Source organism: Saccopteryx bilineata, chromosome 5 (genome assembly GCF_036850765.1).
Source record: "Saccopteryx bilineata isolate mSacBil1 chromosome 5, mSacBil1_pri_phased_curated, whole genome shotgun sequence".
Taxonomy (NCBI): Eukaryota; Metazoa; Chordata; class Mammalia; order Chiroptera; family Emballonuridae; genus Saccopteryx; species Saccopteryx bilineata.
In genome coordinates this window covers 108,103,660-108,117,370 of record NC_089494.1, presented here as the reverse complement: position 1 = coordinate 108,117,370, position 13,711 = coordinate 108,103,660, and the positions used below count along the sequence as shown (strand labels likewise).

The following is a 13,711-nucleotide window of genomic DNA, read 5'->3' as shown; positions in this document are numbered from 1 at the left end:
GATGCATCAAGATAGGGTTCTTACCGATGACATGGCTCTGAAATGCAGACTCTGCAACTGCATCTTCCTCATCCTCTTGCAGGTTTTCCTTTGTCTCTTTTATCTGCAACAACAAAAACTTACTGTAAGTTCTTACTTATTACGTTAACTAGATCTTTGCTATCCTCAAATAATGGTAGATGCTATAACATGTGGTTATATGTTTGTGTGTGTATGTACATATATATGTACATAATTTTTACTTTCACTTTTCCCCATTCTATCACTTGGCTTTATTATAAATTTTAATTATAAGAGCATATTTTCCAAAACATAATCAAAAGTCTGAAAATGAGTATTTATAGGGAGCCTAATTCTACATAAGATTTTGGAGATAACAGCTTTGGTTTTTAATTTTTCATAAAGTCATAACACAGAGCTAATAAGGAAAAATTAAAGTCTAAGGAAATATAATTCCTCTAGAGTCAGTGATTTCCACTACAAATTTTAACAGAAGTAAATAAATACACTTAGACAGCCTGATCCTTCCCTGGAATACAACTCTCTAAGAAAATAACATGATATATATATATATATATATATATATATATATATATATATGTGTGTGTGTGTGTGTGTGTGTGTGTGTGTGTGTGTGTGTGTGTTTTCTATAACAAAACATGAAGTGGCCACGATGTGTGCTCAGTGAACTCCCTACATTTCAGCCAGAATATCTAGGTGCTGAATGGTATAGAATCAAATGAAACTCTAGAGAGAATCTAATAACATCATAGAATTTCACAAATGAGAATTCTGAGATCCAGTGAGTTTTCTTAAACATAACTGGAACTAAAACCCAGGTCCGCTACTTCCCAGCCTAGTAGCACAAGTAATAATAATATAATCAACCATACCAACAATGATAAAAAAATTTTTAAACATTTTTTAATGTTAAAAGAACACCAGCAAACTATTAACTCCTATGTAGCAGATGCTGCCTAAGCTCTTCACACCCATGATTTCCCAGCCCTCACCACAACACTAGGAGGTAGGTGCTATTGTTCCATTTTAGAGAAAAAGACCTTGGAGAAACAGACAAGATGAGTGATTCAAATGATGGGACTGAGACTCAAACACAGCAAATCCGTCTTGAGATCTGTGTTTATTTAGGGATACTCTGTTATTCTCAAATTTCTGTTTGAGTATGACAGTATAGAATTGGCCTCAATATTAAGACAGCTTTTGGTCCTTGGCAGGCTGACCCTAAATAACTTTTTAAAAATACATCCCAGCCAGTCACCTAGGAAGCCAGTAATAATAAGGTGAACTGTGCATTGAATGCAATGGGGTTCTGCTTAGTACATACATTAGAGGTGTCAGTAGATTTGCCCAGGGACTCAAGTTGAATGCCAAGAAACCCTTATTTTACAATATATTCATGATATACAAAAGTCATATGGTTGCATACTGACCTTGAGCTGAATTTAGCTTTCTACCCTTTACCTCCTTTTTTCATATTTAATAGAATAACAATTATTTACATTTTATGACTGCAGTTCTAAGAATGTAACTGGGGCTTCCTCTGTACATGCTGATGGCAGAAGATGACACACTCAAGAGAGTATGTGGGTGGCTGCCTGTGCCTCCCCAGAAGAGCTGGTCAGGGGCTGACTCCACAGGGCACGTCTCAGCACTTTCTTCCCCATCAGCTCTCTGCTCTGTGGGTTCTGCCCTGTTTGTTAGCATCTCTGGAGAAAGAGAGTTAGAGAATGGAGGCAAAAGGCTTCCTCAGCAAGCTCTGTCTCTAGCAATGCACACTGATGCAGGAAAAGTGCTATGTGCCTTTATGAGGCTAGCATGTTACTTATCTGACCTCCAAGGTTCATCAAGTTCAGTGATCTGTTTGTGAAAAGGCCACTGAAAGATCCCATGAGAAAAAGATTCCCCAAACACTGTAATTTCCATGAGCAACCCAAAAAGAATATTTTACTTTCATTTATAGAAATATCAAAAAAATCTATGTTTTCAGCCCATACCAGCTCTTACAGCAATATGTTCCATATCCTCCCCCAACTTGTTATATAAAAAATAGCATTTCCTTTGGGTTTTTCTAAAATGACCCATCTTAAACTTAAAGGGGTTCCCTGCTCAACTGCCTGCTAGAATAGGGGTGATTTATCTCCATCAACCCATGATTCTAAACTAAAGAATCTCATAATTAGAACAAAATCTTCATTTTACAGATTAAAAAAAAAAGGCGGCTCAGAGAGGTTAGTGATCTGCCCAAGAGCACACAGGACGTCAGTTTCAGAGTGGGCACTCCTGACCACCACTCATTGCTAGGATTCCACTATTCAGTATGCACCATGTTGTTACAGTCATTCTTTCCGGGCCTTCTCTAGAATTACTATTTTTTCTTAGTGTCTGGCAGTCAGCTATGTGGGCAGTATTCCAAGCGTACATAAACCACACTTTTATACTTTTATTTAAGAGTAGCAAAAATTTTTATTCTGCTTGTCTGTGTGTGCGACTGCCCTGTTTCCCTTTCCTACTTATCTTTCTGTGGGACTTACTCATTATCTTTCTCCTAGTATCATACTTCAGAAAGAAAACAAAAGCCACCCATGTCGTCCTACCTGTCAGAATGTTTCCACGGCTTTTTGTGCTTAAGAGCGAATGTTAAACGTGGTCCCTGAGGATTTATCCAAGAAACTGAGCGCAGAGAAGGCCTTCACTTTCTCAGCTCTTCTGGGCTAATGACCCCTGAGGAGCCCGTGGCCCACAGAGGGAATTTTGAATTTGAAGGAGATGGATAAAGAATCAGCAAAGGAATGTAAAATAGGGGAGCCTCTTAGGATGGCACAGCTGTCAACTCAATCCACACAAACAAATTTCAATGCAAAATGGTGAGTAATTTAAAAATCCATTTGTCTGTGGCAATGAGGGGTATAATTATGTTGGCAGCAGACTACCCTTGCTAATTATATTTTCCATAGGCTAAAAATAACATTAACTTTCATTCTTGATCACAAGGTGCTTACATACCGATGAAAGGTTCTGGGAAGCTTCCTGGGGAGTAAGGGCCTGCCCACTCGAGATTAAAAGTTGCCAAAGATAGACACAACTGGAACAAATCTTCAAGTGGCAAGGCATTTCAAAGATGGGACACAAAACCAAGTTCAGCTCAGAAAAGAATGGTGGTTAGAGATTTGGAATTTTCTCAGCCATTGCTGTACCAGGAATAGATATAAATCAGTAATGTCCCATTTGGTAAAAAGTAGCAAGTGACTCAGGCAGTAACTATGGGCTGTTTTAGGTTTAAATTTATTGTTGGTACTTCAGACGTCTTCTAACAGTGTGCTTCCAACTCTTATCCACATTTTCAGTTCAGTTGTAGTTAAGAACTACATCAAGTACTAGTCTGTAACAGGTAACCATTAACATTGCCCGATCATTATATGCTGTTAGCCCCTGGCATTAGAAAAGGCAAGGAGGCATGAGCATACAGAGGACACAAGGGAAAAAACGAGAGTAATTCACCATTGACCATACACATACATAATTTCAGAAGGAAACTTAATTTCTGGGATGCCCTTCATTTGGAATTCTGCATATGTGTCTTCTCTGAATCATCCTAACACTAATTAATTCCCAAGTAGATGACACTTGGATGTTCAAGCTCATTGGAAAGGAAAAGAACACTATGAACCTAAGTGGGATAGGAAAGGACCTTTGGAGGCAGAACTCCGAAGACAATGCCTTTAGAAAAGTTAGTCATTTACACAGCTTTTCAGGAGGAGGGCCAAATATGCATGCTTCTTATTAGCATCAAAATAGCATTAATAAGATGGTAATTTGTGTAATTATTGTACCATTTTGTGCTATTTTATCACCACCAGACCATTTTACTGGGATAAAATTTGATGCCTTTTAAATTATCATATGTGGTCTTTTCAGACTATGTGACAATAGGTGAAGAGAATACTCACAATGTTAATTCAAATACATGGATTAAAATGGTCATCTCTTTCCATTGTATGATGAAGGGATAAGATCCCGTTAATTTTGTTAATGATTTTTTATTTGTCCTGTGACAGATAGGAGGCTGGAACTCTTTCTTTGATACTTCTCATTTCAAAAATTTATCTAAGTCCACAGGAAGGAAGGATTTACAACATGTAGCAGAGAACCTTTCTTTCTGACTTATTTCCTTAATACTGATGCAATTTTTCCTGGGGATGCCTTTCCCCTCTTATAATGATTTTACATAATTTAAATAAAAGTACAAGGTAATATGGCCCCTGTCTGAATGACACAAAAATTAGAGCTTCGTGGTCTACAAATGATGGCACGAATCAGGACATAAGCCTGTAATTAAAGTTTTGAAAAGAGAAAAATATTTAATTCAACAAAGCATCAATGGGGTGTTTACCCATGCTAGAATGTATCTAGCAATCCTGAGAACGGGCACTCAGTTCCTAGAGAACTAAATGGAGGTCTGCTAATACATGGACTTGTAATGTGCATGCAAATAATCCTTCTACTAATATCACCATAGATTAAAATAGTTATAATCTAGGGCCCTCCTAGCTAAATACAGTCTTAGCTTGTAAAAGGCAAGGGATGGCAGTGTTATGCTGTAAGGTTTTTAAACATTGGTTTTAGCCAAAAAAAGAAGTGTGATATGTAATGCATTATGTGCAGCTATTGTTTCCATCCAAAATAACTACTATGAGAAGAATTCTAGGCAGCATATTTTAAAATAAGCAGATAGCAAATTTACCTTGAGCCTTAGTGGGGGAAAATTTCCTTAAACTCTGAATTTTAAAAGGTTCATGGGTATTCACATCGATGTGCTATGGTATTAGAATACATCTTATGTTGCATCTAATATCCTTCTTATATAGGATGATAACATACAATGAATAGGTTTCTGCTGCTATTCTTGGACTAGTCCCAATGGAGACTATGGAATATCCTTTCTGGAATTAGTAATTTTAGCCCAAACCACACTGATGATTATGGAGATGAAATAAAAAACATTGCATTTTACATTTAAAAAAATGACCAGCTGGTCAACTATCCAGGTTAATAATATTCCTCTATATGGGAACGCTTCCCAGCATGATGAATTTTGTCTTGCAGCTAACTAGAAAAATTAGCATACCCCTATTGATTTTGTATATTTGAGGTGGTTAGGGAATCTTTGTCCTTCACAGAAAATAATCTTGCAGATCTTCTAGAAGAACCAAAGGATACTTATTACAACACTTGGGAAGACTGCAGACAAGAGAGGGCAAGCATGTCAAATTACTTCAGCACTGGGAAGCAAATGAGAAAGTGAAAATGAAATTGGGAGAGCAGAGGATCTTTTTTTTTTTAATTATTCCTATTTATTTATTTTTAAATTTTATTTATTTATTTTAGAGAGAGGAGGCAGAGAGAGAGAGAGAGAGAGAGAGAGAGAGAGAGAGAGAAGGGGGAGGAGCAGGAAGCATCAACTCCCATATGTGCCTTGACAAGGGAAGCCCGGGGGTTCGAACCGGCGACCTCAGTGTTCCAGGTCGACGCTTTTACCCAGTGCGCCACCACAGGTCAGGCAAACAGAGGGTCTTTTGTCTTTCTGTGGACTTCTATAGGGTGAAGATGTACCCTCCGTGTCAGAACCATACTAGACGGAGCACCGTTAAACTACGTCCGTCTGGTAAGGGCTCTGCCAGGCTCTGGCAGATTTAGATCAGCTGGGTTGAATTTCTGGCGTCGTGCACACTTCTACACGCGCCTTCTCCCTCTCCCCACACTGACACTACAAGGGCAGCCTTCGAGAGGCTTATAATTTGTGGTTTTATAATGCAGGGGGCATCTACCTTTTCAAAGAAGAGACGATACCAATAGAAGCCAAGAGTAAAAATGGGGGAAACAGAAAAAAATTACTTTAGCAAAGAGCATAGTCTACATATGATTCCAGAGTTTGAAAAAAAGAAAAAAAGGACTTATTTGAAAAAAAAATTTAAATGTACATCTGTCTCAAATTACTGTATGCCTGTGAAGCTCTAAGGAATGCTAAACTTCAGTATGTCATTATATGTCATTAAACTAATAATTAATAACTACTAATGCCAACCATGATTACTTCTAAAATCTTGTCTATTTTTAACTACTTTAGAAAAAAATATAGACTTACTTCAAATTTCAAGTTTTCTCTAAGAACATGGTAGCATGCATTATATTTTAAAATCTTTTATAATAGTATAAAAATATATGGATACAGTCAGTAATTCTGTGAAAATAACTTTTTGGGGGGTTTCAGTGCTTTAGAACTTATAGAAAGAAACAATGAACATCACCAAATCAGTTATGCAAGAGCAGAAGGAATATAAGGAGTGTAAGTACAGCTTAAGGTAATTTTTAATACAAAAATATTATTTGAAAGTAGCATACCCTGGGAAATATTAAAATGCTCTTCTATTAATTTTAAAAGGAAGCTACCCCCTTAGTTCTAGACTTCTCAATTAAAAAAAAACCTGAATGCTAGGGAGTCAAGTTCCAGAAAAGATATCTTAGTCTTGCCACCTTTTATTTGGGTGGGGTGAACTGGTACATACAACTTCCAGAAAAACAAAACAATGCTTAAATCAAATCATTAAAATATGATAGTCAATATTCTCTTATATCATTTAGCACTTTTACTTTCTACATGATGTTCATTCCTTTTTGTGCTGCTGGAAATGATGGAAATAATCATCAAAGCAGATTCCCAGCACAAGGGTATAGCCTCCTTTGCCTGCCCAGTTACACCTGTCACTCAGTAAACAGCTAAAACGGCAGTGTGACCAGAGGGCACCAGGCCTGCGCAACCCCACCGGGCCTCTGTCCTGTGCTCGCGAGCATTTTCTCGTTTTCTCTTTCGCTTTCACTTTCTCTTTACCCTACGATCTGTTGCCCAGGCATGTTCATCAGCAAAGGGGAGAAAGAACCCAAGCCGACCTGTCTTAGAACCTAACAGCTTAGAACCAGGGTGGTGGAGCACTTACCAGGGACCCCTTGGGAATGTCCACGTCAGCTTTGGTTTTGATGTGTTTCTTGTGGTTTCCTTGAGCGCTGAGAGAGCTGCCACTGGGACAGGATCCCTGGGAGCTGCCCTTGAGCGCACTCCTGCAGGAGACACTATTTGATCCAATTTCTGTTTGTTGAGCTGCTCTCTTATCAACTCTGCAGGTAGAAAGTGATTCCTCTGATAAGTGACATTGCTCTTCTTCAATCACTCTACTCTTCCCATCCTTCAGTGTTTAAAGTAACCTCCACACATCTCGGTCTTTAACCCCTTTGAGTAACAGTGTTTCTCAAAGGCCTTGATGGAAATCTTTATCTGATAGATATTCCAGTAGCGTGTCAATTTAGATTTGTAAACAGAATACTTTATTTTTATTTTTATGACTGCTTGAGAGATGGGGATGGAGGGTAAAAACCACTGAAAAGTGATTGCTAACTACATTTCTGGCTTAAGATCAGCAGGAAATGTAATTTCCTCTGGAAGTTTCTAAGTATATGTTTGCTCGGTACAGTTGATGAGATTGGCATACTTTAGAATGTACGTTTAATTTGCTTCCATTTTATGCCATGTGGGCACATTCATGGCTGCTAGTGAAGGCTGAATTTCTTTCAACCTTGATAAAACTTACCATTCTTTAATTTCAAAGACCATTGGCTTGGTTAACAAAGTAACATGGACTAAATTATCATTTTATGGCTAACTTTTATTTCATTGTTTAAATTCTGGCTAATGTATGAAAGATTGCTGTTCTGCATTTCTTCTTGTGGAAAAAACATGCTTGGTTGGCACCTAATGCTCAAGAAACAAACAACTATCCTTGTGGGTAGCAGGGGTGGGGGGAACCCTTGACATTACCACTCTCTTTGCTCATGCATTACCTGTTCAAAAGCTCTGTCATAAAGGTATCTTTTGTTGAGCATGTAACAGGACTGGGTCTATTTCTCGGTTCGAACTTCATTTGGTCGTAAATGCCCTGTGGTGTTTTCAGATTGTTTTTGTTTCGTACACCGCCGTCCGGATGGTCTGTCCGCTCTGCGTCCCTGTGAAGCTCCTTTTCTGTCTCGCACGGCAGCTGAGGCTTCTTTTTCTCTTTTTTTCTCTCTGATTTTAGCTGCTTACTTCCAAAGCCCAAGCCTTTGGAATCTTTCTTTTCCACTTTGGTTTTGGACACTTCCATCTTCCTGCTGCTGAGGGCGGGAAGCCTGCTCCTCCGAAAACCAAACCAGCTGGCGAAAGAAGGCCCCGGCCTCGGCTTCGCCTCCACAGACGGGGACTTTGTTTGCACTTGGCCCTTCTCCACATTTTCCTGAATGCACAACATGACCTTTTCTTCGATTGTGGGTGGGAGGGGGGCTTCTGGGCTCACGGCACTAGTCCTGGTTATAGAAGTATCTGGATACCTTCCAGACATTTCTGGCTTGGGGGTCCTGCTTGTTTCAAAGCTGCTTGGGCACTGTGTCCTCCCTGGGCTCTGCAGGGCTGGTGGGCAGGCTGCTGGGGTGGGTGGGCACCTGCAGCGGTCGCTGCCTGGTTCCTTGGGTGCAGCCACACTGGGGCACCCTCCCTGGCCACAGGCCTGCTGGTCTTCCGGTCCAGGGTGGGTGAGGAGGCCTTCGGGTTTTGGAAGGATCAGCAAAGGCGACCTGCTGGGGCTCCCCTGCTGGCCACTGGAGCTACCCTGGTTCTCCAGGAGGCCCTGCCTGGAGGAGGCTTGCCCCAGGGGCCTTGCAGCACTGGGAAGGCTGTCGGACTTGGGGCTGGGAGGGGTCTTGCTGGGAGAGCCGTCAGTGGAGGAGCCCTGCCTGGTGAGAGAATTGCCTCTCTCAGCCGTGTTGGTAATAATCTGTGTTCGGACTCTGCCTGGCCCCTCCATGGGCGGCGTGGGGGGCTTGTCACCTGAGTGAGCACTGAAGCTCTGGCTGCGGGCCTTAGCTCCGTTCATGCCTAGAGCTGGTTTTAGATGTGGCTTGGAGGAAGGAGGTCTTTTCACAGACCTGCTTTCTCCCGCATCTCTCCCATCAGCCCCAGGGATGCAATTTTCGGATGACTCTGGAGTTGCTGTGTCCGGGAGAAGCCCGTCAGCCAAGCTGCCCTGTGCCCGCGACCCCGGGGGAGCCATGTGCCCCATGCCTGCAGCGGTGCCCAGGCTTGCTGCGTGCCCTGTGCCTGCAGCGGTGCCCGGGCTTGCTGCGTGCCCCGTGCCTGCAGCGGTGCCCGGGCTTGCTGCGTGCCCCGTGCCTGCAGCGGTGCCCGGGCTTGCTGCGTGCCCCGTGCCTGCAGCGGTGCCCGGGCTTGCTGCGTGCCCCGTGCCTGCAGCGGTGCCCGGGCTTGCTGGTCCCCTGCACTGCTCTGTGGTGGCCTTCCACCTGCTTGCAGCCACGGAACTTCTGGAGGCTTCGTTGAGACTGTCTTTCTCGTGTTTCCCTGGAACTGTGGAGCTTTTCCTGAGCAACTGGGGAGACTTCATGAGAACTTTGAGCCCAACTGGGAGGCGAGTTTTCAAACCTTTCTCGTGGGCGCTTTGACAACCATGGGAGGCGTTCTGGCTGTTGGAGGATGGTGATGGGCTGCTAACCTGAGATGACAGTGACTCATTCACCCCTAAGAAGGAAGGCTTGGGTGACTTAGAGACGCTGTCGTTCACCTGCCGTTTTCTTTCTGGAGACAGACTTTTAGAGGATATGTCCAGTGGCTCATGGGCTGAAGGGCAATTCTTAGGAGTCTGTAACCCTGTGTCTGTTTGTGGGGTGCCAAGTGCCTGGTGGGGTGGGGTTTTGGGAATACTTCTTTTTAGAGAGACCTTGGGGGGGCCCTGGGCCAGCAGGACAAATGCGCTGGAGGAGACATGAGTAGGGCATCTGGTTGGAACCCCCACTTCTGTGGAGGGCAGAGCGTCCGTGAAGGTGGGCTTTTTGAAGACCATGGAAGGCTTCTTCCCCTGTACCCCTGTCTGGTGAGAAGAAATAACAGGAGAGGATCCTTTCAGAGATGGCGACTTGAATCCAGTCCTGGCTGTGTCGCTGGGGACCCTGGTTCCGTGCTTCGCAGAGGAGGGCAGAGGCAGGCAGTCATAACTGGGCCCAGTGAGCAAGGAGGCTGATCCGCCTGGAGGGAGGGGAAGCGGTGACTCCACCCCTGCTGCTGGCCCAGGGTCGTAGTGTTGGCCCCTCACAAGGTGCTCTCCACCGCCACCAGGGTCAAGGAGGGGCCCTGACAGCAGCTGTGAGGCTGAGGTGTGACCCCGGGAGCACTGGGCCGCATCCCTTCTGCCGGACACTCCGGAGCTGTGGGGCAGCTGGGCCGGGGGGTCTGGAACGTGTGAGTCTGCCTGCACACCACAGAGGTGCACCGGGCCTTCGGTCCTCTTGAGTCGTGCAGGCTTCCCGGAAGCGGAGGCTGTTGACTTTTCCAGAGTCCCTGGGCCAGACGAGGGGACACTGGTGGCAGCTTCGGGCTCCATCATTTTTGATTTCTGAGGTGAAGACTTGCCCCTGGTGGGTATTTTTGTCAGACTCTGCTTCTGATAGACTCCCACGGACATTGGAGACTGAGCATCACTCTGGCATGCCACATTGTGGGTCAATTTTGCCAGTTTTTGTCTCTGTGTATTTTGCATAACTGCCCTGGGCCTGCAAGAGACAGTGGGGGCCTTGGCGACATTGTCTACACCGCCGCTGGGGGTATTTCTAACAGCTTCCTCTTCAGGTCTCTTTGCAAAGGTGTAGTCTCCTGCTGCATCTCCTGGCTGTAGGTGAGCAGTTCCCTGAGGTAGGTGGTCCATGTGTTCTGCCATGGGTCCAGTCGGGGCCTGACTGATGGAAATTTCATTTCTGGTAACAGAGACGACACCCGTCTGGTGAGAGCTGAACTCAATGGGTTCGCCATCCTCTGCATCAAATATGACAGTCACACATTCTTCTGAAGAAGTCCTTTTGATGACCCTTTGCTGCTTTATGAAACTAAATGTCTTTGGTTTACTCTCCAAGTGGATGAGCATTTGTTTTTCTTCCTCATCAGGAGACCCAAGCTGAGACTGTCCGAGTCCCACAAGGATGTCCAAATTCTCCGTGGACTTGTCGGTGTCAGCCGTCAAGGACAAGTCCGAAGGGCTTTTCTCATTGCTGCTGTCAATGTGCAGCTCATCCAGGGGTTCGTTGTCATCCGTGTCTGAGAGCTGGAGGTTGAGAGCCACACGGTCATGGCTGTGCAGACACCTCTCTCGCTGTTCCCGAGGTACCTGGACACATGGGCACAGCTTCCTCCCCAAGGGGCAGTTGCTGGAACAACTGCTCAGCTTCTCAGGATTTCCCCTGGGGTAAACTGAGGACATGCCATCTGAAAAATGTTTCCCATTCAGCTCCCAGCTAAACAGACTATCAGAAACACTGTGGGTTAATTGACAGCCATGCAGCCTGCAGGCTTGGTTTGGGAAGGCTTGAATCAATGCTAAGGAGGAAGCATCCTCATCAGCATTGTGGGAATCTGTGTCATAAATGAATGCTTTGTGGGGATCCTGGCAGGGGCTCCCCATGTCTGCTGGTTTACAGGGGCAACACTCCTTGAGGCTGCTATTCTTAATGCCTGGAGAATATATTCCTTCGTTTGAATTCATGCAATCTTTATAACCCCATTTGGTTATCACTGATTGGGGCTCAAGTAATACTTTTCGCTTCTGTAGCTTTCTTAGTCCTTCCAAAATGTGGTTTTCCTTGATACGTGTTGGAGGTAGTTCATCTGTAGGACTAGCAAAGCCACTTGGGAGCGAGGAATCAATACTTAGCCTTTGATCCCAGTTTTGTGATGATTGCTAGGAAAGAAAGTAGATATCAGAAATGATAGTCATATAGATCACAGATTTATAACAGAAACATTCATCGTTGAACTTAATTTGAGCTAGTGGTTGATAAATAAATGCATCTATTCATTCATTAATGCAAAATTAGTCATCAACTATGTAGCAAATCCCCATTTCACCTGGTCCTGAACTCAGTAGTACATGATTTAAAGAAATCGAGAATAAGGACCTGCCCTCAAGCATGCACTCATCAGAGGAGAGGCCCTGAGCACCAGTGACTGAAAGTCAAGGGCACGGATAAGAAGTGCAGATGTCGTATGCACTCCAGAAGTTCAGAAGAGGGAGACCATACGTCTGTTTGGAAAAACCACATAAGGAAAGATGTTTTTTGTTTTTTTTTTTTAAACTCTATCTAGCCCTTGAAAGATAGCTAGGCTTGCCTTAGATTAAAAGTGGAGGAATGATTCCAGTTATAAGAAATGCGATGACAAAGTCTCAAATTGGGAAAGCATGTTTAAGGTACACGTAGGAAGTAACCAGACAGTATGGCCTCAGTGTATACGAGAGGTACAGAGGGTAGATGGGAAAGTAAGTCAGCCTGTATCTTTCTGGTCCCTCCCATTCTAACATTTGAGAGTTAGAATGTCATGTGACTTCATGACTCTGACCGGCAGTGAACACCTGTGAAATACACCCATACGTGTATAACAGTGGGGTATTTGCTGTTAGAAAGCGTAGTAATGATTCACCTACTAACTGAAAAGAGTCCATTTCTTGTCCTTTATACCTCCCCAAATACTAGGGTTAGTTTTAGATAGTGACCAAGAAATGCTGTAGAAAAAATGCTGCATTCTACATTCCTTTTTTTTTTTTTTTTTTTTAGCATTGCTAACCAGAAATGGAAGGGCAGAGGGAGGACAGTGACCCGGACTGAGCATCTGTTGTGTGCCAGCCACTTACACAGTATTTTGACTTAACTGTCAGAACACCATGAAGAGGACATTATCATCCTATTTACCAAGAAGGAAACTGAGATTCAGCAAGATCAGCCTGGCGGAAATCACATAGCCAAAGAAGAGCCTGAGTTCTTTCTATGCCTGAGTTCCAAAGTGGTTATGTTGGGACTTGAACTCAGGCTCTGCCACTTACTGGTTATGAGATCTTGGGCTGGTTCCTTCTTTTTTTTCATCTCAGTTTCCTTATCTATAAAGTAGGGGAAATAGGACAACCTATGTAATAAGCTATCCTGAACATCACATGAGCTCATACTTAGGAAGTGTGAACAAAGAGCCTGCACAATTTAATCTTGATGGCATACTGGAGTCAAATTTAGTCTCTGTTCCTCCCTCTGTCTTAGTCAATGTCATAATAGAGACCAGCTCTCTCCAACGGAACTTGCAGTTTAAATTGGTGGGAGGAGAGGAGATAGAGAGGCAGACTCCTGCATGCTCCCTAACAGGGATCCACCTGGCAACTACATCTGGGGCTGATGCTTGAGTATCAAGCTATTTTTAGTGCTTGAGGTTGATGCACTCCAATGGAGCTATCCTCAGTGCCCAGGGCGGGCCATGTTCAAACCAATCAAGCCACTGGCTACAGGAGAGCCTGATGCCTTTTTAAAAGAGGCTGTATAATTAATGGTGAAACATTTCAATTAATGAATCTGTTGGTTTCAGATATCCACTCTGTACCCACATTAACAAAGAGTGAAGCTCCCATTGGCACAACCATGCCAGCTGACCCCTGGACCATAACTCTGAACACTAACCATGTGCTCATTAGCAGAGGTTGAAAATGCATCAGAAACTTATATTGGAATCTCAGATTTTTAGTAAGTTGTGAACATTTGTTTATATCTAAGATATTTTCATAAACATTATTCT

General features: G+C 43.5%; 1 protein-coding gene across 7 annotated transcripts in view; it reads right to left on the bottom strand.

The window, feature by feature from the left end:
* NCKAP5 (NCK associated protein 5) overlaps nucleotides 1–13,711 on the bottom strand; it is a 1,181,736-nt gene that overhangs the window by 90,495 nt on the left and 1,077,530 nt on the right. For all 7 annotated transcript variants that reach the window (XM_066233486.1, XM_066233488.1, XM_066233487.1 and 4 more), the window contains 3 exons: nucleotides 7,912–11,840; nucleotides 7,014–7,191; nucleotides 25–103 (listed from right to left, as the gene is read on the bottom strand). In XM_066233486.1, coding sequence (XP_066089583.1) covers nucleotides 25–103; nucleotides 7,014–7,191; nucleotides 7,912–11,840 — 4,186 coding nt within the window. The remainder of the gene's footprint in view (nucleotides 1–24; nucleotides 104–7,013; nucleotides 7,192–7,911; nucleotides 11,841–13,711) is intronic.